The 24962-nt window shown below is 49.1% G+C and overlaps 1 protein-coding gene across 8 annotated transcripts in view; it reads left to right on the forward strand.

The window, feature by feature from the left end:
- The window catches only part of SHANK3 (SH3 and multiple ankyrin repeat domains 3), a 375879-nt gene that overhangs the window by 42874 nt on the left and 308043 nt on the right, over positions 1-24962 (forward strand). For all 8 annotated transcript variants that reach the window (XM_087764022.1, XM_087764023.1, XM_087764025.1 and 5 more), the window contains exons 4-5: positions 19689-19892; positions 23670-23741. In XM_087764022.1, coding sequence (XP_087620148.1) covers positions 19689-19892; positions 23670-23741 — 276 coding nt within the window. The remainder of the gene's footprint in view (positions 1-19688; positions 19893-23669; positions 23742-24962) is intronic.

Raw genomic sequence — 24962 nt, forward strand, 5'->3', positions numbered from 1 at the left:
ATGGTGCTCCTGGTCACACGTTGGGGTCAGGGCTGCGGCTCCGGTCCTGCCCCTGCCTTGCGTGGCTGACACGTGCTCTGGCGTGGCCGGGGCTCCCCAGCGCCCACATGGTGCCTGCAGGGACCTCAGGAGTGCCCCTGAATTTTTAAATTACGTCTGAAAAATTTCCTGATGTGCTTTCACACTTAGAGTTTTTCTCTGCTAATGGCAGAGGAGTGGATGGATCTGATCTGCTAATGTATCACTTCTGGGTTTATCTGAGTGTATGTCTGGAGTGATGGGGAGACTCTGGGGTTTGTTACTGTTGGACCAGTTCCCCGATCCCACTCATTGCCTGCAAACGCTGCGCTCGTGGGAGGAAGAAGGGGGATCGCTTCACTGATGCCGGGTTCAGCTCACCCCATAGCACAGCCTCAGCTCCCTCTGTGCTGTTCATCCCCTCCCTCAGTAAGTTAATTGAATTGTAATAATAAATTTACGAGGTAACCTTTCATAAAGTACACGCTGTTAGAGTTCTTTGTTGCCCACGTTTCGCAGAGACTCAGTGTAATACATTAGAGCGTGCTGTTCGTTTTCAGACTACAGTTCTATCAAGCATGGGTGAGGTGACTCATGATGTTTTCTCCCTGGGTTTTGGAGGAAGGCTGGGACCTGCGCATGCAGAGAGGGGCTGTCCGTGGGTTTGGTCCGAATTCACCACCCTGCCGCGCTATTCAGCATGCGCCTCGGGCTCTAAATTGTTTTTTTGCTGTCCCCAGCATTTCTCAACCTGCAGTTAGAGTTTGTGAATCATATACCTTCAAAATGAATATCTACACAAGTGCTGAAGAAACATAATTGAAATTATTTCTTTCTTAGTGTCATGCAGGGACCAAACAGTACAAAAAGTTAACAGAAAAAGGCTTTAAGGTGGAGGAACTGGAGTGTGTGTCGTGTACAGCTCTGGAGATGAGTTTGTTGCCCAACTCCACTCTGACTGTCTCTAGCTGTGTCAGGAAGTTTTTTATGCATTTAGTTAGAGAGTATATTTTTAAAAACTTGCAATGTTGTGCATGGGTGTGTGGATGAATGGGCTGCGCAAGCCAATCGTACGAAGGTCCTTCTTGCTGTAGTGGGTGATATTACCTCGAAGGTGAGAGTTTGACAGTAGGTTGTAATTGCAAATCTGAAGATGTTCAAACTTGGGCTCGCCAAATATCCCATAGAAGCTGGTTCTGCGATGGATTCCCTCCTTTTTTCCCATCTCTCATTATGTCTTGTCCCAGATATTCTTATGGGAACATGGGCTTTTTTCTAGAACTTTGGGCCACTTGTCTACTTGTCTGCCTCTTGTTGGAGACAGGAGAGGAGCAGCACTGTCCTTCGTTAGACATACCAACATATCTGGAAAAAGGGGACAAAGCTCTCCCAACCTGAGGAATGAGCGGTGGGCCTGAAACCTTGTCTGTTTTCGTTAGCTGCATCAACTGAGTTGACAGTAGACAGTACCTCTTGCTTTATACCTGGGCGGTCGTACAGCTGTAGATGGCAATGGCAGTGCTGCCTTTGCCAGAAGAGCGTGGGGTAGCAAGCCTTTGGGGAGACGTCTTTCCTCACCTTGGCCTATGGCACCTGGCCAGGATGAGGCAAGAGCTGTGGGGATCAAGCTGTGAGTGAGTTGGAAGTGTGAAAATCCAGTTTGTTTGTTAGTTATTGCCGCGGTGCAGCTGGGTGTTGGGACGGTGCCTGTGCACACCCGGGGCACACTGGCTGCCCATTCCTCGGTGGTCCTAGGTCTCCCATGATGTCTGCTGTGCCCCTGAGACCATGGGCCAGCTCGGGTGATCTCTGTACCTTGACAGCAAGCATTCCGCTGTTCCTGGGCTCCTAAATTTGCAGAGGCCCCAGAGGATTTGTTCTCAACATGGTTTATGGGGAGTCACCACTTATGAAAGAATAGAGTGGTTCTGGTTTGCCCAAATCCACTTTACACAGGAGGCAAGCTCAGAGTGAGAACATGAGCTTTACGCTAGGAAAAGGGAAAATGTTAAATCCCAGCTTACAAAGTCAGCAGTACAGTTACAAAAGAGGTAACAGAGCACACTTTTAGAATGTGTCTTGCATTTACGTTTTTTTCTTTCAGCTACAGGAAGCTGCGTTTTCTGCCTGGCAGCGTTCTGCATCCGTCGCTCATTTGGAGAAATTTCTGATGCAGAAATCTTGATCTCCAATTTATACTTTTAATTTTCAAATTAGCTTATATATACAAAATTTCAAAGCTTGTCCTACCGCCTACCCCCCCATTCTCTACCGCTGGTGGCACCTCTTGGTGTTGTGACCATGCATTTAGTTGCTTGTTTCTTTGAAGAGAAGCCCAGCAGAACATGTGAGCGTGTTTGAGAAAAAGCATTTCTTTGATATCAGAGATTCTCCCACTTTGTCTCCAGCCTGTTCATTTCTTCTTTCAAAAAGTAAATTGAATTAGATCCATAAACTTATATTGCAAACTACGTAGTAAAAAGTTTTTGCCATTGTTTTCTGTTTGGCTCTGGGCTTACTAGCAGCGTACGAAGATTTGGTATTACATGATGTTACATGCTGTTGGTCCCAGGGACAGTGCACACCATTGGCTTTGCCTCAGAGAAGTATTCCTTTCTCGGCCATTCACAAATTGAAATTTTATCTTTCATTTTCCTGCGTTTGGTCAATTGGTTGCCGGTAGGATGAGGAACGAGGCCTGCAGTGACTCTGCGGTGGTGGCTGCACTGGGAGATGGGCTGGCTGGTGGGCTGACAAGCCTGTGATGGCCTGGCCCTGGGGGAGGGATGCAGCTCACCTGTGCCCGTCACCCTGCCTGCGCCTGGGGCAAGGATCAAGGGAGTCCTGGCAGGGAGGAAAGCAGGATGGGTCACCACGAGCCGTGGGAACGGGGTTAAATACAAGTGGATGTGTGCTGTTTAGTCTCTGCTGCTGGCTCACAAACAGGATCTGGGAGTTCGCGTTGCTTTGGGATGGGGGCTGTGTACACTCGGTGTAAGTGGTTTTGTCTGGACTCCTGCGGAGCCGGCCGTGATCCCGGGGTCTCTGTGGTGGGGAGGCAGAGCTAATGGCTGCTCCAGTAGTGAATGATACATGGGACCGCGGAGTGCACACTTGCTGTTGGTAATTGAGTCCAGGGGACCGTACTAATTTTTCCTGTAGCTTTGCAACAATCTTAGTTGGTCATGGCTTATGGATTCATAACTGGTAGAGATACTGATACGTACTTATGGCAATACCCAGGTTCTCATTTGTGATTGCAGTGTCAGTATGCTAGGTGTTGTATAAGCACATACAAAGACAAATTTTCCAGCCTGCAAATGTTCTTATTTCTATTTCTGTTTTCCTGCTTAAAGTTACATTAGTATATGCTTTTTTTCCAGTTAATATGTTGCATAAAAAATGGTGTGCAGGAGCATAGATTTAGTTTTACTAACAACCATAAATTATTTGTCTGTCTTTATAACTGTACAACACTGTAGCGATCCATTAAAGTAATTGTTGTGTTTTAATATTTGTTTTACTAATCTTTCCTTCTGTCGGTTACTTCAGATTAACTATTAAGTATGAACTGTTTTCTGAATTCCGTTCATTCTTTTTGGTACTTTTCTGGTACCGAAGAGTCCTAACATTAATGCATTATCTTAAAAGCGTTTACTTCAGCCGTTCTGTGGTGTAATGCCTTTGCAATGTAGCTCCAAATCCAAGAACCAAAACAATGAAAAGATCCAGTAAGCATTTTCCCAGGTGATACTTGTCACCTTGTTACTTACTCTTCACCCAAATATCCCAAGAAAGCAGGTTATTTGCTTCTATGGGAGATGACAGCATGGTTTACTGTCCCTGGCTGTTGGGAAGACGTATTTTCTGATGCTGTCTTTTTCTCACCATCGGCTCTCTCTCTGTTTGAGGTTTTAGTGTGGTGCCAGTGACTGTGCTATGTTAGTAAGGGAAATTTGTACAGCGGTGGGTACGCAGCATTTCTCAGTCCAAGGACTGGCTAAGGAGTAGCCCCGGGATCTGGGCTCCCTGGTTCCAGCACAACAGACTGTGCAGAAATGAACTTCATTCACATCAGAGAGCATTAAGCATCATGGAGCTCAGTTTGTATTTCCTTCCAGCTCGTGTCCTTCCCTGTGATGACCTGGAAAAGCCTGTTGGCCCCGTTATCGCAATGGCTGGGACTGTGGGCGCTGAGCTGCCTTTGCCAGTGGGTAGGGTCTGCTGTCCCCCTGCCTGTCCCCGCTGGCTCGAGCCGCCCACGGTGGCCCTGGTGGGCCAGAGGCTTGGGCTGCAGACGGCGGTCCTGTGGCTGCCCGTGGAGAGCCGCTCATGGCAGTGCTGCGCCCGCAGCTCTTCAGAGAGGGCTCGCTGCGGTCTGCTCCTCCAGCTGCTGCAGTGACCTCGGGGTTGCTGCTGCAGAAGGGAGCCGTCCCGGTCCTCCAGTATTTTCTCTGGGCACTTGCAGTGTTCCTGTGGGAGAGCTGTTTCTCTCCTTGTGCGTGTGAAGTAGGGATGCTGGGCTGTGCTTGTTTATAAAAACCAACAAAGCAGAAGGAGCTGGGAAATGAGGAGCAAAAGGGCTCCATGCTACCTTCCCCCTCCTTAGGCTGCCTTGGCATCCAGACCATCCTGCAAGGCAGATTCGAGTAGCCCTGAATGTGCCCCTCTTTCCCTCTGCAGGAAAGCAGCACAGAGTAAGATCGCCAGTCCCAAGCTGTACGGGCTGGATCCCAGTCTTGGAGCCACTTATGGTTCCCGCTAGCACAGTGGTGCTTCCTGACAATGTTGGAGTGCATGTATAGAGATGTGCCTCTCTCTTGCATGCTCCGGCTCTGAGTGCCTCACGCCTCTTAGGCAGGGCAGGAGGCATGCCCTGCTCCCCTGCCCTTGGACAAAAAGGGAGCGGGGCACTTGGAAATGCCCCTTCCCTTTGATGATGCTGGGCAGGACGTTGCAGTACTGTGGTCACAGACTGCTGAGATCCTCAAGGCAGAACCTGCATGTTGACTTGTACCAGAACCAAGTGTCGTGTTGGTGGAGGGGATGAAGCAGCAGTGTCCGTTCTCCTGTGGATGTTGTCTCCCAGGGGATCATAAACCTGGAGCTGTGGTGGTGCTTTGTCTTCAAGCCTTTTGCCTTGCCCAGACCTGAGCTGGCTGCTTGTGCTCGCTGGGTTTTTCCCCGAGAACACTGCGGGTATTTACCAGCAACTAAAATTAAATGGTATTTCTTCCCACTGCTAGTGCTTGTTTATCAAGGCACAGACGAATTTAGGGACTGGTGCTCCAAATGAAGCTGAACTGGAGCTGGATAAAGGTAATTTCTCTTCCCTTTTCTGTGATCTGGCAGAGTGTATTTTTCCACAACATTTCTCCCCCCCCACGCTCCCCCCGCCCCCCCCCCCCCCTTGCTGGTAAATAAATTTCTAATTTGCTGTCTCATGTGCAGGTCATTATCAGGCACTGCAACTTGCATCGTTTCTCTCCTCTACTGAGTATGTGTGTAGGGGAAGTTGTACAAAACAGGATTAGTTTTTGCTGAGTCTCATCTCATTGTCTAGAAACATGTTGCATTTTGTGGTATAACTCACAATAGTATATACTCGATGGTATAACATCCTGCTCATTTAGGATCCAAACTTTTTTACTATCATCTTATTTCCTTTTAATAGCTTCGCTGTTTGACCCCAGATGCCATCCAACCTCATTCCTCCATTCAGGTCTGTCTTTGACATTATTTATTGTTGTTAGTATATGTTTCTTCAGCCCTCAGCTGGTATGATGGTGGCAGACCCATGACAATTTTGATTAATTAGAATCGTGCAAACCAGATGTCATGAAGCAATATTCAACAATGCCTCTAAAACATGGCATCTAGTCCATTCCCATGGTCCAGTAATTTTACAGTTCTCAATAGAAAGAAAACTTCTGTCAGTCTGTTAAAAGTCATGCTTTTCCTGATGGTGCTAGTTTTAATAGAACAGTCCATAACCACTTTTGGCTTATAGCTCAGTTTTGCTGTAGACCACTGTTTCTCTAAATGTGTCCTGACATTCACAGGTCATTGGCATCGTTAAAGGCTTGGCTGATTAATTAGACAGCCAGCTAACCTAACAAAATCCTCCTCCCTGCTTCTGATTGGCTTTTGGTTGTTACTGGTTAATCGATGGAAATTCATACTTTTTTTTTTTTTATACCCATTGTTTTACTAAATTGACTTTGTAACGAGCAGTGAGCTGTAGGAGCGGAGGAAGCCTCGAGTGGCGACCAGGGGAAGGCAGCAAGTGCCCGGAGGCAGAACGTGCCAGGCCGCAGCGCGTGCTCGGGACGGGCCGCAGCGCGTGCTCGAGCGGGCTGCGGGCTGTGGAGGGTGTCGGGAGGAGAGAGCTGATGCACGCTCGGAGACAGCGTGGGTGGGAAGGACCGGAGGGGAGAGGGTGCAGCATCCGCTGAGACGAGTGGGGTCGTAGCCCAAATGCAAAACGGGAGGTTGTTAGAGCAGCAGTGCCTGCTTCAGTACAGCAAAGGCATTTCCATTCTCTTCCTTTAGTAATGTCTTGGCGTTCATCTTCCATGTAATGAGGTGTTGTAGTTGCTGCAGGGAAAGCAGAGTCAAGGTTGTGCCACAAGCTGTCCTGGCAAACGTCAGGGTGAGCATGGCAGCTCTGGAGGCTGCGCCGGTAGCGCTTGGTGGGGTCTGGAGGCTGCGCCAGTAGCGCTTGGTGGGGTGTCCCCGGTGTGGTCGGAGGCTGAGGCCTCTGGAGTGAGGCACAGATGGTAAGTTGAACCGTGGCGGCTTAGATCACCTCCTTTTGGAGAGCACGTGTGCCTCTGCTACCACCTTTTCACTAAACTGTTTTCTCCTGGCCTAGCTCACCTGCCGGTACCACTAAGTATTTTGAGCAAAATGCTAGTATATACTAAGTAGCTGGAATTAAGGCACATGCTTCAGGATGGACTTGTCATTGTAAATCATTGATATGTGTTGCAATGTAAAATGATTTCTGAAATGTTTTATTTGATAACAAAAAACCTTAGAAATTAACTCATCTTTTTAATATTTTTTTTTCTCTGTGCTTGTTAATGTTCATACTTCTGTTGAAATCCTTCTTTTCCTTCTTAGTGATGTTGATGAAGGCTCTGCATCCTCTCCTTGGAGTTTCAACAGTGTTCACTTAATTGATATCCTTGGTTTAGTTTGCATTAGACCAAAGCGAATGCATGGATAAGATTTTTCATTGTTAGTGACCATTTTCTTCTTGCCGAGAAGCCTTTCTTAACACCAAGAAGTCGTCATTTTTATAGGATTGTTAGATCATTGTTAGTCTACCGTGTTTCCACAGATTCTTAGTGGAAGGACAGAGTCAATTGTTGTCTTTTTCTTCACTGGGTTGGTTTAGAGTTTTTCCTACTCTTTGTGCCGTTGTGACCAAAGTAATTGCATCCTGCCTCAGGGTCTTTGTTTTCTGTAGGAAGCGTGATATAAATTTCCATATAGACCCAAAGGAATCTGCAGTATTTAAATGCAGCAGCCTGCAAACTCTGCAGTTGCTAATAGCAGAAAAATGCTAATTTTTTAAACAGGGTAAAATATGGAAGTAAGGCAGTCAATATTGGCCCTCCTAATACTATTTAACTTACTATTAACTTTAGTTTATTTGACAACTTGAAATTCCTTTCTACGGCAGAATCTTTATTGAAAACACAGTGATATTGTAAAGTTGTCCTGTGTGAACCTGGAGGCTGTGGTTGCCTGGGAACAGTCAAGCTTTTGGGTTGCTGTTGGGAGGCTGCCAAGGCTCTGCCTGTTGGACAAATACTGGCTGAATTGATCATCAGAGGAGTGGTTAATAAATTTATCAACATTGTCATTATTTTTTTTTTTTAATTAAAAGCCACTGAGTAGAGGAGCATGCCTCTTCCAGCATCTCTCTTGGCTCGCCAGCTGGCACTGCTGCAGGCCTCGCTGCTCACCTGGCCCCTCTTTGTGAGGGGGGGGAAGGCAGCTGGGGGCAGCAGCCCCTTGACAGTGCAGCTCAGCCGAAGGGGTCGTGTGAGGGCACCTGCAGGGGCGCCGGCACTGGGAGCCCCGGCCACGACAGCCCCTCATCTGAGGCCTCGGTGGTGGCGGAGAGTGGGGATGTGCCAGCCTGAGCACCGCGCACCTCAGCCCGCGGGAGTACGGTCCCGTTCGAGCACCCGGAGCTCTGGGTAGAGCCACGCGAGGAGGCAGTAAGTGAGACAAAGAAACAAACCGAATTAACAGCGGGAAGTGGTGGGGAAGTTTCACAAAAGAATGGATCAGCAGGTGAGTGCTGAAGCAAACTGATTTAAAAAAACAAAACAGTAGGTAATTACTGAAGGAATTTCAAGTACGGAGCAGATGAGTAGGTAGTAATAATGTGCATTTTCTTTTCACTCAAAACAGTTATTATAACAGGGAAAAGAGATTAGCAAGAAGAAGCTGTTGAAATCATCTTTAGCAAAAGCCTTAGCGTCAATGTGGAGACCTAAAGACCAATGACCTTATATGTGGTGCAGTAGTTATACTGTTACTGGAAAGCAGGAATATTTATCAGCTGGAAAATAATTTCTGGTGAGATTTAGCCGTTGTGTTTTCAGAAGACCATGTCTCACTGGTTTATCTTAATTCTTTAATAAGAGAGAATGGATATAAGAAAGCTGACTGACGGGATTTATCAAAACTTCAAAACAGCTTGATGGAAACGCTTCTGAAGGGGCTGTAGAAGTTACGTATGGAGAGCAGAAGAGCGGCAATGCTCTGAGTGCCAGGCCAAGAGTTGGGCATGGGAAAGCATGAATAAATGAATTCCTGTCTCCAGAAGAGTTTGGCAGGGTGCTGAGGGGCGGGAGAAAAAACACCACAGAGTTTGTAACTTAGAGCATTAATAATTTTTGTAACTCAGACTATTAATAATTTGAAGAGGAACACATCAAGCAGGAAGATGTGAGTGCGGTGACACCAGGTCAGACCACGGGGGTCCAGCGGGGTCCTGTCGGGAGCGACAGGCAGAGCTGTTGCTCCTGGAGGGGGAAGGACAAACCCTGGAGGGGTGAGGCAAGGAATGGGCAGGCAGTGATGCCTCCCCAGGGAAGCCTTCCAGCCTAAATCAGCAGTTGGCTTAGGGGCATCGTGGGCTGGAGGTGGGTTACCTGATAACCTCCAACTGATGTCTTTTCCAGAAAATTGTAGTATTATATTTTGAATGTGCATCAGCTTAGTGCTTGCATCAAGGGGTGGAAAAAAGGAAGCTGCGGTGAGCTAGTGGCCTGTCAGCCTTACCTTGGTCCCTGGGAAGGTGATGGAGCAGATCCCCCTGGAAGCCCTGGCCAGGCTCATGAAAGACAGAAGGTGATTTGGAATAGCCAGCGTGGATCTATCAATCAAGGTTAAATGGTACCCAACCAACCTGATTGCTTTCTCCAGTGGGGCAGCTGGCTCTGAATGAGGGGAGCGCAGCAAAGGTTGTCTGCCCTGGTCTTGGGGAGGTGTTTGGTGTGGTCTCCCGTAGCATCCTTATTGCAAGACAGGACAGGGATGGCTTGGGCAGGTGGACGACAAGGTGGCTGGACCACCAGGCTCAAAGGGTGGCGATGGGCTGTACGAACCCAGCTGGTGGCTGGTTATGAGCCCATTCTTCAGGGATGGATATGGAGCCAGTCCCTTTTGGTACCTTCATTGACCACCAGGACGATGGTGAAGGAGATCCCTGTCACCAGCCTTGGGAGCAGGTGACAGGCAGGAGGGCAGGGCTGCTCGTCAGCATGACCTCCCCAGGCTGGAGAAATGGGCTGACGGGGGTTGGTGGGGCTCGGCTGGGACAAGCGCCAGGTCCTGCCCGTGGGCTGCAGCAGTCCCATGTGGCAAGACAAGATGAGGCGACCAGCTTCCCCAGAAAGGCCTGGGGGATCCTGGGGGCCCTCAGACCCAGCGTTGGCAGCGCCCTTGGGCAATGGAGGCCGAGCATCTCCTGGGTGGTGATGGTCCGAGGGCAGGGATTGCTGCCCTCCACTCAGCGCTAGTGAGACCTGTCGGGGTACTGGGGCCAGGCTGGGCTCACCAGCGCAGGACGGACATTGCAGTAGTGTGGTGGGTCCCACGGGGGCCTTGGGACAGTCAGGGCTGGAGCGCGGGAGGTCAGGGGAGGGGCTGAGCACGGGGTTTGCTCAGCCCGGAGAGGAGAAGGTGAAGGTGAAGGTGAAGGGGAGACCCTACTGCGGCCTGCGACTGCCTGGTGGGGTGGGGAGAGAAGACAGAGCCAGACTCCTCTCAGAGGTGCCATGACGGGCTGAGAGGCAGAAGCTGTGGCCAGGGACGTCCTCTTTCCGTGGCAGGAAAAGCCCTTCACTGGAGGGAGGTCGGACACTGACTGAGGGAGGTCGGACACTGACTGGGGCCCCCGAAAGGCCATGGGGTCTCTGGCCCTGGAGACGCTCAGCACTTGCCCAGCCGCAGCCCTGAGGAGCTGCCTGCCCGGAGCCAGACCAACTTTCTCTGGGAGCCTTCCCCTGGTGTGAGCCTGTGACTTGCTGGTGTGGAGCTCCACAGTGAACAGATGCCAGGCAGTAAGGAAATACCAATTCTTTGTCCTGCTTTGACTCTACTAGTTTCACTTAATACCCTCCCAAGTTTTGTTTTGAAAGAGACTTGATTGCTGGTGGGTAGGAGTTAGTGTAATTTAACAGAAACGATGTGATTGTAACAAGGTGTATGTGCAAAATCTTGGAGTCTTAAGTATGAAGAAAAAGGATCCAGCCACGAAATTAGACTGGTTGTTGAGACCTCGAGGCAGAAGGGCTGTAGGTTAATGTAAGATGGGAGAAGCTGTAGCTTTGAAGAAAAGAGTGGTAGTAAACTGTAACCCAAGAGTTATTGCTGCAATTAGAGTCGGATCTGGGTAGGGTGCTCTGACTGAGTTAAGCCAAATGCCCGATGATGCACACCGTGCTGATTTGTGGTTATGACTATGCAAGTGAAGGTACCTGGGAGACCAATTTGGAGCTGATTGCCAGAGCCCGGCAGCATGCTGTTGAGCAGATCAGTGCGAGTGTGTCTAATGAAGATGTCCTATCTGTCACCTTGTCTTGTGGTGTTTGCATCAGTTCCCAAGGAGATAATACCTGTTTATCTTCTCCGTGCCACTTTTGGTTTTGTCATATTCCTTCTCAGTCTTCTCTTTCCCAGACTGAAGAGTCTTGTCTATTTAGTTGAGCCTCGCATGGATGCCACTCCAGGCCACTGATCTTTTCTCCCTTGTCTGCACCTTTTCCACTTCTGGTATGGCCTTTCTGAAAGGGGAGCTGGGACTGCAGGTGGCCTTGAGGACACAGGCATACCAGGGGCTCACGCAGCGAAGGGGTGACGCTTTCTGTTCCTTTGGTCCCCGCTGTTCTGTCGGGCACCTGCTGAGCATTGCTGTGGTGGGGTCACAGGACTGCTGGCCACAGCCAGGCAGCAGCCAGCTCCGAGCCTCTCGCTGTTAGAATTTTACTTGTGTGGGGTTGATCTGCTGTACTCTTCAGCCGTTTGGCTCTGTGAGGTCCTTCTGCTGGGTTTTGCAGTTGGCTCTGAGTTTTACTATGCCAGGTACCTTAGTTGTTGGCTCACAGTACACCTCCCCTTCCCAGACCATCCCAGACCCGTGAGCAGCACGGGTGCTGGCATGAATCCTGTGGGACTCTGCCGTGAAAACTGCCCGGTTGTGCCAGCCTGTTCTCCGTGGCACAGCCCTTGATCAGCTGTCTGTGTGGGTGAGACCCTTCCCTCTCTTCCCTGGGCAGTAGAGCTACTCAGCTGCACAAAGCTGTCTGTAAGAGGTCAAGCTCAGAGAGGAGGTTCAGGGGGACCTAATCAATAACACAGGCATAAAAACCCCGATGGATAAGGAACAGTGTTGATGATGCAAAATAATGCACATTAAAGAAAGAAATATGAACTCCTTTAATGCCCGTGCAATAGGCTAAACTGAATGCACCAACACTGGAAAGGGACTCAGAGGTTAATGCAAGAAATTTAGTTCCTTATAGATCATTAGGACCATAAAGATCCATAAGGACCTAAACTTACATTAGCCCCTGAGTTCTCTCATTAACAACCTGGATCAATCCGTAAGATCTTTATGGATCAGGTTGTTAGGATGTGTTAGAAATGACTGCTTTGCAATATGCCGAGTGTAAAAATACAGAAGCAGAAGTAAATATACTACCTCTGTTGACAATTTTTTCACATAGCTAAAAGCAGTAGTGGAGTTATGAATAAAGATGTGAGCATAGGTGCCATAAATAAGAGCACAAAGAAGCCCCACTGGGCCAAAGCAGTGGCCTGTCTGACCCAGTGTCCATCTCTAGCAGTGGCCAAAGGACGTGCTGTTCAGGGAACGCTCAAAGCCTGGCCGCGTTCTGCAGTCCATTCCCCCCCTGCTACTCCCATTTCAACAACTGCTGGTTTAGGGTTGTTAGAGGCTGCATCCCCATCTTCTCTTTTTTTTTTATACACATGTAGAGCAAATTAGACCTGGGTCCATCAAAATAAATTATCTTTTAATTCATTCAAACGTGGAGTTTTGCAGGTAACTAACTAAGGACTAATGCCAGATGTAGAAAACAGGGAGCTGTATCCTGGGAAGGAGATGGCGTTTGGCCCTCTGAGAGGAATGGAGCGGTCAAAGTAAACTGAACCCGAACTGCCACATGCTTTAGTGAGAAGCGCTAATGTGATGCCTGGAGATGGAAGCAGGGGGATAGTGAGTTGAGGTGAGGACAATATTTTGTAGCTGAATATGACAGCTGGGAGACAGATGCTGGAATATTGCCTCTGGCTCTGATTCTGCACTTTAAAAAGTGTATTTAAAATTAAAGAGGGTGCTGAAAAGAGCAACAGAAATTATTTGAGATTTGGAGAAAATGCACTACAATTTATGAACATCAGCCTCTTCTACTTGCCCTAAAGGAGACTGAGAGGCGACAGTGTTAAATGGGGGCTACCAGCGTAGCAAGAAACTGAGTACGAAAGAGCTATTCAGTATCACGGAGAGAGATACAACAAGAAATAATGATTGCATTGGAACTTTAAACAAGGGAAATCAAATGAGAGCGAAGACATACCTTTTTTCATTGTGGATGAGTGTTTGCTTATTCATTTATCCAAGGAGGGAGTGTGGTTTCCGTCATGTGATGTTTTTAGGTTCAAGTTGGATGCTTTTCAGGAAACCGTTAGCCAAATTCAAGTGATTTAGTTCATTATGGGAGTTACTGGTAGGAACTTACAGGGCAGCGATACATTGCTCAGACGAGGTGATCTTACGGGCCCTCTTGGCTTTGAATTTGCTGAATCAGAGGGCATGCTGAATATCTGCTACGAAGGCAACCACAGTATGCTCTTTTCACTGGTTTCTTCCATTCTCTCGTCAAACTTGATTTCATTTCCTCCTTTGTACTGACAAGTTCTGTATCTCTTTTGCATGTGTTTATTAGGACCTAGCTATCCAACTAGCATGTCTCCGTCTTGATGCTGGATGAACAGAAGATTTTACTCCCTCTTCTCCAGAAGAAGCTTTACTCTATGTGGCTTTTTTTCAGCCCTAGCTAGAGCTAAAGCTTCCCAGGTCCTCATTTTCCAACTGATCACAAGTTAGACAGGTGGCTGTGGTTGTCGTGTTGCAATAAGCCAAGCAGAAAACATTCACAGGTCTCTGAAGGTAACAGTCATCTCTTTAACCTGTCTTGGGCTCTTTGGTGGGGTCAGCTTGATTCACAGGTCCAACACTTTTGCATTTCCCTCTGTGCTGTCTTTTCGGTATGAAGAGTTCAGCAGTTGGATGAAACTGGCTGGCGCTTTTGCTCTTCAGCAGCCCTTTCCATGCAGGTGGCTAATAATAAAGCTGTTGTAGCTCTGTGTAAAGAGGGAGGTTTTGCCTGAACCAGTCACTTAGATAATCAGGAGTTGAATCTCTTTAAACATTCATTTCAAGCTGTGTTTGTATCAGAGGCAGCTGCTCCTCTGAAAGTGCTGACTGGTGGGACGATAGGATGGGGTGAGTTGTCACTGTCAGTGCTACTGAAGAGTTGTAATAAGGGGACTCTTGGACTCTTATTTTTAAATAGAAGTAGCTGGATGGCTTCCTGTCTCAGGCAATGGATTCAGGGATGATACAACAGTCAGCAACATCCTTCCAGAGCGGCTCGTAAGCAGCAACTGGTTCACTGGAAAACCCATAGAGCCAAAATACTTTGTTATCTACAGCACGTAACTCTGCAAGAAGGGCTTGTGCACCGTGCGCTTTCCTGCTGGGAGCTGAGAACCTCCCTCCTGCTCTTTATCTTGTTTCCTTTTGGTGGAGGCAGCTTCTCCCAGTCTAGCATTGAGCACAGCGGATGGCAGGGCCAGAACTTTCCTCAGGAGATGATCTAAGCCCAGAAATTCCTGTTGTTTTGCAAGCATACACAACTAGCTGTCTAAGCTGGTCCCAGTTTACCTCTTGCCAGCATCCAATGCACAGAAAGCTTGTGCTGATTTCTCCTCCCCTTCACTAAAATGCAGAGTGGTGGTTGCTCTGCCCTGGTCCCTGCAGAGCCCAGCTCCTTCCCTGGACCATGGTCATGAAGGGAAACAAGCTGCAATGGTGATGTTCCGCCCGTCCCGTGGTCCCTGGCCAGGGGCTGTCTGCATGTGGGGGCTGCTGCTGGCTCTCCAGCCTCTGCCCCGCAGGGCTGGTGGTGGGTTTGAGGGGTTGCTGGTGGGAGTGCTCCGGGCGATTCCCAGTCAGGGCTGTCTTGTGACTCTGATCCCTTCTCCCGCCGGCGTGCGAGTGAGGCCAGGAGGATCCTGTGGGATTTCACACACTGCAGGTTCCAGTGACGTCTGCCCCACATCGCAGGAAGAGCTTGCTGCTGAAACTGCTGCTTAAGGGGATGGGCTTTTAACAAGTGATTGGGAAGAAAAAATGTATAATTGGAGACGGCCAAATATAATCTTTTAAGGAAAGGTGAAAAAGTTACCTGGGCTTGTTTGTTTTATACGTAGCGTCTGTTCCTGTAACTTCGTCCCAGTCCTGGTGTTGCAAGGAGCCGCTGCTCGCTCAGTGCAAGCACCTGGCGTGATGTTGCAGAGTGCTGCACGCTCCTCCGGGATACTCCGCTCCGGCTCCGAGTTCAGACGTGGTGCGTTTGTCCTCTGCAGACCGCTCTGTGCCTCTGGTCACCTTTGTCTGCTTTCCCTTTACCTTTTTCCTGTTTCTGTTGTTTCCTGAAAAGACAGTGCCACCAGACCTGCACGTGATATAGAAGATCTGGGTGTGCTGCCAATTCATGAGTGTCATAGCAGCCCTTTCCGCATCCCTTCAGCCCACATCCCAGCACGGGCCCCCCGTGACTCTGCTGATGAACTCCGGCATCAGGAAACCTGCCTGGCTGACCTTCACCTTTGTTGACTGTCTTCCTTGTTGGTTAGGGATTCAAAAGAGTGCTTTTCTTGCTTCTGGCACTTTAGTTTGTGGCATCAAGGGATCTTTTTGGAAATGTGCATGCGTATTGGTAAGCAGGCCAGCCTTATTCTCATAGGCGTGGGTTTCCTCCAGGCTCTCCTCATAGGTGTGAGGCATGGCTCCACAGAAAATAAGCAAATTTTTCAGCAACGTAAATGTCTGTCGCAGTTCCTGTCCATGTTCCTGGGGCAGAGGCCAGACCTTTGGGCCCAGAGCATGGCAGAATTGCAGAGCCCCTCCTGGGTGTCAGCGTCTCCTGCCTGTGCTCTGCTCCCGCGAGGGACTGCACGACGCGGTGCATGGGCAACTGGCACCGCGTGCAGCTGTGCTCTCAAATCTGCCATGCTCATGCATCTACTGGGGAGCTTTTATTTCTTGTCTGTGGGACCCTTTGCATTGGCATCTGTTGTGATGGCAACCAGTGAGGTGCCCATCCTGCAGCTGGTCCTCACCGGAGGAGCTCCAGGACTCCTCCTGGTATGACTCTCATGCCTCGGTTGCTTGCCGCCCTCACCCACTTTCCGTCAGGCTCCCCTCTTCCTCCGTGTTTGTTAGTTTTTATGACTTCAATACCACTGTCATTTTGCATGTAGCGTGGCAGGGCTGTGTTCTTTTCTGTTCCCATTCAGAGGCAGCTCCCATTTTCTAAAGGAAATCTTTTACTTTTGATAGATTCCTCTGCTCTGTTGGTTTGGCTGCTCCATCTTTCTGTAGGGGCCTCTTAGAGGCTGTTTTTTCATTTTCGCCATACATTTGCTCAGAGCTTCTAATGTGATATTATGAAATATACTCCCTGCTGCCTGCAAGCACATTACCTTTTCAGCTGCTTCTTTTAATTTCCTTTCAACTCTTTCTCATTTGTGTGTTCTTCGATGAAGAATTTTTGGCTTTTTTGCTCTTAAGGGATTGTTGAATGTAAGTTGCTTATTGTCATTATTGCAGGGTGGCTCTTGAATAGATCTTGTCTGTCATCCTGTGCATTGCCGAGGACTGAATCTGAAGCTCTGAGCTCTTTCTTCCTTCAGGAAGGAGTCATCTGTGCTGTCTAAAAGTTGAGAAGCTGTGCCATTTTCTTTCAGGAGTTCTTCCTAAGGCTTTGATTGTTGTGATCAGAGCTTATAATTGTATGGAAGAAATTATCGCTTGTAAGTGCAAACCAGAGTGAGCAACTTGTTCTAAAAGCTGCTCCCACCCTGCCCTCCTCGGAGCCTGCCTGTGGCTCTGGGACCTGCCCCGGCTGCAGGGTGGCCTCGGTGGGCGCTATGCCGTGCCTCGGTGGGCGCTATGCCGTGCAGGCCGGCACAAGGGACTGGCACTGCGGCAGTGTGCTCCCCACGCAGGTGCCTCCTTTGGCTCCCCAGGATCCTTCCTGGGTCTTCTGGGGACTGACACTGGGAACAGCGCTAAGCCTCTCGATTCAGGAGAGCATCAAGAGGAAGGGGCAGAGACCTTTCCTTCCCCAGCGGGCTTGAGACCGTACAAGGCAATTTGGTTCCTTTTAAAATTAATGTTGACTTCAGTGTCCGAACCCTCAGGGTTGGAAGTTATTCACACCCGCTGTGAGCTGCTGTGAAGTGCTGTCTCTGGGCTGGATCTCTCTGTGAAGTGGTGGCAGGTGCCCCATGCTGTCTGAGCTCAGCCCCTCTTCCTGATGGAGATGGGATCGGTGCCTGGCACGGCATCTGCAGCTCGGGCAGCCAAGCCCTGCTCTGCCCGGGATCAGCCTGGTGCCGGTGCGGGAGCTGCCGGGGCTGTCCCAGCCATGCGGGAGGCTGGAGGAGAGCAACCTGGCCCTCCGTGAGACGGGAAGCGGAGGAGCCCTCCGTGCTGTGGCCCCTGGAGCAAAGCAAGCCCGGTCCCCCTGCGCACAGAGCAGCTTTCTCCTGCACAAAGATATTCCTTGCAGCCCTTCTGGCAGCGGTTTGTGGGCTTACCCTCATGCTTTTGGATTGCTCTTGGAGTGGCTGTGCTGCATCATGGAGTGGAATAAGCAAGTTTAGTTGCAGGATCTCTGATATGAGAAAGTCATTCATATATGCGATGGTATTTGGAGAAGCAGAGCCATAAGAGTAGCTGGATTATGCCTGCAAAGGGCTGTGCAGCATTTTGACCTCATAGCTGAAGTAGACATTTTCTTCTTTCTGATTTCTGATGCAGGTTAAAGACAGAAAGAGACACACTGTGGGGTGGAAGTTGTTTTGTCTCTTAAATATGAAGTGTTAATACTTGCCAGAGTATGTCTCTGCAGTATAAAGTTTGGTGTAAAATTCAGGTTCTTTATGCCGGGACCTTCCTTCAGCCAGTGCTTGCGCTTGTGCACATGTGCATGCCTGTCAGTGCTTTTTTTCCTTTAGCCACATATTTTAATATTGAACAGCGTAATTTGACAGTGAGGAAGAGTCCTAGAGGCTAAATAAGCATGTAGGAAGGTACAGACATTTATTTTTTATTTATGGGTCCCTGAAAGAATGATGCATATTCTGCTTCTCTTTGGGGACAGAAAGAGAACAGAGCTGGTGTTTCTCAAAGGCTTTGAACTCCTGATTTCTCACACCAGCAACCGGCCGCCTCTTCCTCAGTACCTGCTGTAGGATAAGCCGTAGTTGGTAAGCATGCTGACTCACTAATACGGTCAGTGATGAAATGGATAACGCTGACCTCCGTTTGCAGTAGAAGTGCATGCTGCCAAGCGCAAGTTATCCGTGCCCGAGAAAAATGAGCTGTAACATCAGCTCGGTGGCTTTGTGTCTCACACGGTGACTTTTCTGGGTGGTGGTGCACAGGCGGGCAGGCTGGCACCGTGTGGGGCAGCACGGGTGCTCTGCTGGCTCCCGCCCTGTGCCCAGCAGGGTCATTTGCTTCTCTCTGGGCAAAGCTGTTTGATTTTTTTCAAAACAGTGCCTGTTTAATTCACAGAAGCAAAAAGATGCTATTAATGGGACAAGGGACCAAAACAGGCCCTGGGGTTAAATTTTGAAGTTGGAAGCGGGGCTGAAGGGGTGAGTCAGGACGTGCAGTTACTTCTGATGCCCCAAGTGAGTGTCCTTCTCCTGGTCCGGTGGGGACGCGGTGTGGCGGTGGCGGGAGCTCTGGTGGCTGCAGGTCCATTGCAGCTGCTGGAAGTGCTGCTGAGGACATGGAGAAGGTGGGGATCGGGTCGGTTTGTCTGTTTGGAAATCCAAATAGATGTCTGTGTTCAGGCCTCAACTCTCCAACACCTTCATGGACAAAACGTGCTTATGCTGCTGTGTGGATCCGTGCTGCGCCTATCCCTTGGGTGTGGGGACAAGTTGTTGCGAGACAGACCTCTGGTGCTGCCAGCGCAGCATCCTCTTGCCTTCCTGCTCTTTGCCCACAAGAGCGAAGAGCCCGCTGCCCCGCCACCGCGGTGGAGGGGATACGGCGACGGTGCCGCAGTGCCCACGCCGGGCTGTGCGGCTTGGCGGGCTCTGGCCGAGGCAGGTTCCTGTGACCGGCCTGCTTCTCCAGCACCACAGTCCCGGCCCCGCAGCCAGCTGGGAGTGCGGCAGCAGGGGCCGCAGCTGTAGGAAATACAGCCTGACGGTGATGGGCTATAAATATTTGATGACTTGGGTCGTGAGGAGGGAGGGAAACTGCTTACAGTACCAGAGAAACCCACTGCAGTCACGGGGTGAGATGGGGAAGTGTGACTGTCCATGCGGGGAGGCAGAGGGCTCTTCTCCCCTCCTCCCGCTGGGAAGACCTCGCTGGATGCCTCCAGCTCCTGGCAGGGCTCGCAGTGCTGCCGTTCATCCCTCCTTTGTTTGCACACCTATGAAGTCCATGGTGGAGAAGTCAATAGACTCTTTATACCCTCTTGGGGATTTTTAAGTGAGATTTTGCTATTATACTGTTATTAGGCCATAAAATATTCTTTGACACTTCTCATATTTTATAGGATGTTATAACGTACAGGGTTTGAGTCTGCCCTGAACCCCACACAATGTGTTAGGGGGGATCTGCTAAGTCTCATCCTTCTCCAATGCCTTTTTTCCCCTTCCCATAATCCACTGACACGGAAAAGATTGTGGCTTTCCCATTTTATTCTTCACCTTGTTCTTACTGTGACTGTTCCTGGGTGCAGCTGTGGGGTACAGGACCTTGGTGATGCTCAGCTCTAATCACCCTCTGTGTCTCTCCACAGAAGTGTCTACGGTTGAATCCAGATGTTCCCGTGTGGGTTTCCAAGCAGCGCATCCTCTGCACTTTGAACCACAGCCTGAAGGATGTCCTGAACTATGGGCTCTTCCAGCCTGCCTTCAATGGTAGGGCTGGGAAGTTTCTGGATGAGGAACGCCTGCTGAGGGAGTACCCCCTGAATCCAGACACTCCTGTCCCCTACTTGGAGGTAGCCATCTTCTTTTTTCTTTTTTTTTTTTTTTAAATGTGTGTATCTCTCCCCCCCCCCCCCCCCCCCTATAGATATATGTACATAACTGTAGGACTTCTTTGATCCCTTCCACTCTAGTCTCTGTAGGCACCACAGATATTAATGCCCCCTGTCCCCCTCCCCTTTTTTTTCCCATCTTCCTTCCAGGAGTGAAAGCATAGAAATTTGTGTGGGTGTATGTTTACTCATGGAGAATTCATTGAGGAAAAGCTGAGGCAAATGCCTCTGAGTTTTAATTGCTCGTGACTCCGTCTGCTCGAGAGCTCCATAACATTTGTCATAGCCCCGTGAAACAGCTTCCCTGTTTTCTGACCCTGTTGATCAAAATTTCTTTTTTTCTAGTGGCACATAACTTCCATGGTAAATTGCAGTAACAGAAGGAAAGCCAATCTCGTAGGTACAGAGCAAAAGTCATAGGGAGATCTTTGAATATGAGGCTGAAGGACCTGAGTTTGATATTTGATTTAATTTACAGTTACTACAGTAACTGTAGAGACTGGAACGCAACTGTGTGCTTTGACAGCAAATGACTGTCCCTGTATGGGCCTCATTTGTATGATGAGCGTGGAGGATAATCTATACTATTTTCTGTTCCAGAAAATTAACTAGAGCGGAAATTAACTGAATTGACTCCGTATTTACATTCACTATAAGTTTTGCCTTGGGCTGGGATTCAGGTGATCGCATGTAGGTGTTTATTCTATGGTGACCTGCAGCCTTTCTTGGGCTCCATTGACTGTCGCTGCGGACATCCCCCCGCCTGTAATGGGACTCTAGTTACCTGCACGTGGGCTTCTAAATTTAGGGATCTTGTGCTATATTTTACCCGCAAAGTCTATTTAGAAAGCATTACACGCTTAAGCTGCACGAACTCTTATAAATGCAAGTGTGAATGCTGTTATTATAACTAATCCTGACTAATTTGGAAAGAAAGTGCAGCACAATTTCTTAGCAAACTAACATTTAACGTAGACAAAAACATTTGGAACAACATTAAGAATGCTTGCAAATAAACCTATGAGGTAGTAAATTCCTTAATGTTCCTTATACAGGCTTTAATGCTTTGTTTTTGTATAATTTAGCATAATGTCCACGCTTAATGTCTTAGCACACACATCTAAATGCAGACTTGACATGGATATTTGTTGCGTGTCATTTCGATTCTTCGTAACTTGATACGAATGGCAGCTGAGCACTGGAGAATCCTATTGGAAAACCAAAAATCTGCAGTCTATTTACAAGGCATAAATCCTATGCTGATACCGCTGAGGTTTCTTGAACCCAAAAGATAAATTAGCCCTCAGGGCTACATATGAAGATAATCAGCTAAATGAGGGGTTTGTGCATATTAACAGAAAAATGACATTAAAAAGCAGGTATCTGCAGCAGTTCCCTGGAGCGGTGGGATGCCGGTTCTGTTCTATGCCAGGGAGAGCTGTAGGTACTCCAGAGTCCTTTATTGGGATACAATTGCAGCTGCAGTGCAGTCTCTTGGTGATCAAGCAATGTGCAGTGGGGTCTACCTGCCCATGTACCGAGATCCAGTTACCCTCACGTGCATTTGGGGGTATTGACTGTGTCCCATATTATCTTACTGGTTGTTAGCTACTGTCAGAAGCTTATTGTGTCCTTCTTAATGAGGCAGTTATTTTCTTTGCACGCCAAACACACCGTTGTATTCTCACCATTATTAATCATCACACATTCAGTTCATGCACCTTGTAAATTTGAATGAGATTTGGAAATTCTCGTTCCTGTTTGTCCTGCCCGGGCCAGTCCGGTCTGCGGGTGAGCTGTTGGAGCAAAACCCTTGGGATGTGACTGGCTTAGGGTCAGCTGCCCACTTCAGTTGCTTCTTCAGAAGTTTTGCTGCTCAGTTTTGAGCAGCTGACTACATGTTGTACAACTTAACTCTTCTCAGATGAGGTTTTTGCCTCGCGCCTGGGTGGCAGCGTGCATTGCTCTTGGATCAAAGCCGACGTAGCCTGGCTTCCCTCTCTGCGACCTGCCTCGCTGACGCACTGCCCTGGCCCCTGCCTGTGTCGCGTGGGGCAGCTGGGAGCCCTGCAGGACCTTCCCCAAGGTTGAGCGCTGGGAGCGCAGCAGTGGCCCATGTCCACCTGAGCCGGCCCGTTTGGGCAGGAAGCCAAAAGCGAGCGGTCCACAGAGCAGCGCTGCCCGGCTCATCCAGGGCGCTGCCCAGGGCTCGGAGGCGGAGGCCGGGAGCTGAGCTCCTTTGCAGATGCTCTAACGTGGTGCTGGGTGTGAAGAGGAGCCACTGAAGGATGCTTGCATGACTGCGTAGGGATGCACAGAGGATCCCTGACACTGGCAGCATCTGCAAAGGACCAACGTCTGTAAATCAGTGGGCAAGGCAATTTTTACCTTGGAATAATTAAAAAAGAAAAAAGTTGTGTGAGAAAACATCTGCCCAGTAGTACAAGTTTGTGATAGACTGAAAATGTGCTAATATTTTGCCAGTATTGAAAAGTAAGTGGGATGAGCTTAGTAGCTGCAGTCCAAAGATAACTTGGTGTCAGTTCCAGCTGAAATAATGAAATGTTGATGGAGGATTAAGTTCATAGCAATTCAAAATCTCAGAATACAATTCATGCATTGAAAAAAGATCTAGTCAAACAAATGCAATTTCATTCCTTAAGGAAATTGTAGTTCTGTATGATAAAGATAGCTGTACAAAGGTAGCAGCCACTTGGGGGTACTTGATTTTGTTCTACATGATATTCAGGTTCAGGATTAGCACTATAAAGCATCAACAGGACAAGTGCCACTGGCTAGCTAATCAATGATGAGAAGCAGTTGTCACTGCAGTCATCACTGCATAGATGTATTTCTAGTGGGGTGTCTTAGGGACCAGCGTCAAGCTTGATGTGATTACTCCAGGGATCTGGGTGCAAATGTAAAATCACTGCTGATAAAGTCTGATTACACAAAGTTTGGCAGAGAACATAACAATGTCAACTGCGCTGTCTCGATCATTTGGTAAGTCGGGGTCCCATCAAAGTGTGCTCTCAGTCAGCCAAATGACAAACATGCAGGGACAAGGACTGCTTGCAAAGGAAGGACTGTCAGTGTGGAAAACAAAGTTTCTGAAGAAAATTTTTGAGCCTTTTGGTCAAGAAACTGAACAGCAATTCCCAGTGTGATGCTGCGGCACAGCGTGACCCTGTAATCTTTCAGTGTGTACCCTGACAGGTAGTGAGCTGCTCTTAGGAGTGGTTGGGGTGGAAGTGGTTGGTATTGGAGCAGTGTGTGGGTGACAGTCACTGTACTTGAAAGGACATTGGAAAGAGGCACGGCACAGAAAAGAACGGCAGAAGTGATCTGAGAACAGAAGAGGAGATCCCTCGATGAGAGATTTAGAGCTCAGACTGCGTACAGGGAAGTCGGCTCTAGACCACCTATGTAACCGTCCTACCATTCTGTCGTTGGAGAGATCCTTAATTAATTGGGAAGAAGCAGAACAAAGCCCACACCGTCTGGAAGCTGAAGCCAGACAGATGCATATGAAAAACTGGTCAGAATTTCTTTAGTGAGGAAAGCAATTAACTATTAGAGCAAATTATGAAGGAGAACAGTGTATTCTGTATCTGTTGTTGTTTTCAGATCGAGACTGAATGTCTTCACGCAAGGTGACGTTTATTGGAGCTGCTTGAGAGCAGTTTGATGCTGAGTGGGTTTTGTTCATCTCATGTCTGACATTCTTCCCTCTTGCAGTTCCGGTACAAAAGGCGTGTGTACACCCAGACTTTGCTGGATGACAAGCAGTTTGCCAAGCTCCATACAAAGGTAAGGCTGGAGACTAGCTGGCAAGCTCAAAGCCCTGGTAGCATGTTCAGCACTGATGATGGCCTACCACAGAGAGGATGCCAGGTTTTGGGATGTTTCAGTCTTCCCTGCTTGCCAGACTGCAAAGCACTCAGGAGAAATGGATGGTGCTTGCCGAAGCCTGGGGTGGTTTAGGTGGGGGTCCAAGCTGAAGGAGTCCATCGAGCCATGGTGGGGTGCCCACACAGGGATAGACCTGTGCTGCTTACGTGTGCTGGCAGGCAGGTGTGTGGTTGGACTAGGCTCTGCGGGAGAACGTGGGGTCAGCTTTCCATGGGGTGGTGAGGCAGCGGAACACATGATGGGCTGGCTGAAGAGAAGCTTTATTCTCTGGCATGGAGGAGTCACTAAATGCCTGGAGAGCACAATGGTGCACATTGAGGAGCATGCCTTCCCTTCCCCCAGCAAGAGGCTGCAGCACACCTCCGCACTGCACGCAGGCTCATTGCTTTGCCTCTGGCTTTAACCCATGCATTTGGGTCAGGATTTCACTCTTAGGATCCACATGTGAAGTAGAAAGTGCTCTTGGTCTACTGCAGCCCTCACGCGTTGTGGACAGTGATCAAGGCACGTGTCAAGATTAACGATGCAGGCACTGAGCGGACTGTCTGGGTGTTTGGAGGACAGGGAGTGTGGCAGGAATGGTGCTTTTGCATGCATGGGTGTTTCCTGGGAGGAGCGATGCCCCACCAAAACCACTGGGCTCTGCGGCCAGGGATGCCCCAGTTGGCACAGACGGAGGGTCAGGGATGCTAATGGTGACCAGGCCTTGGACATGTGTTGGCTGGATGCCCTGTCACATTGCTTTTCCCCTGGACAGCTGCGGTGGTCCCATGATGTCACTTCTTGCCTAAGAAATTAAGAACAATAATTGTGGAGAGGTCTGGAACCATCAGAAGACTTCTGCTGCCACTAGTAATTGTGCCTTGAGATGGCATGTGGCCCCATGGGGACTTTGATGGTTCCTGGGAGGCTAGGGCTAGTGGCACGTGGGAACTGCGAGACAGGAGGAAGAAGGTGGACTCTGGCAGCACGGTGGCCATTGCACAGCATGGTGGCTCTAATGTACTGGGCAGCATTCGAACTGCTGGGTGGCATGAGGACACATGCGGCCCCCATCAAACTCACTTTCTGGGAGAGTCCGTGGGAAGGGCTGGGGCAGGTAGCAGTGGCGTGGAGAGG

Source organism: Nipponia nippon, unplaced genomic scaffold (assembly GCF_047370975.1).
Source record: "Nipponia nippon isolate SJK-2023a ecotype South Korea unplaced genomic scaffold, ASM4737097v1 scaffold_3, whole genome shotgun sequence".
Taxonomy (NCBI): Eukaryota; Metazoa; Chordata; class Aves; order Pelecaniformes; family Threskiornithidae; genus Nipponia; species Nipponia nippon.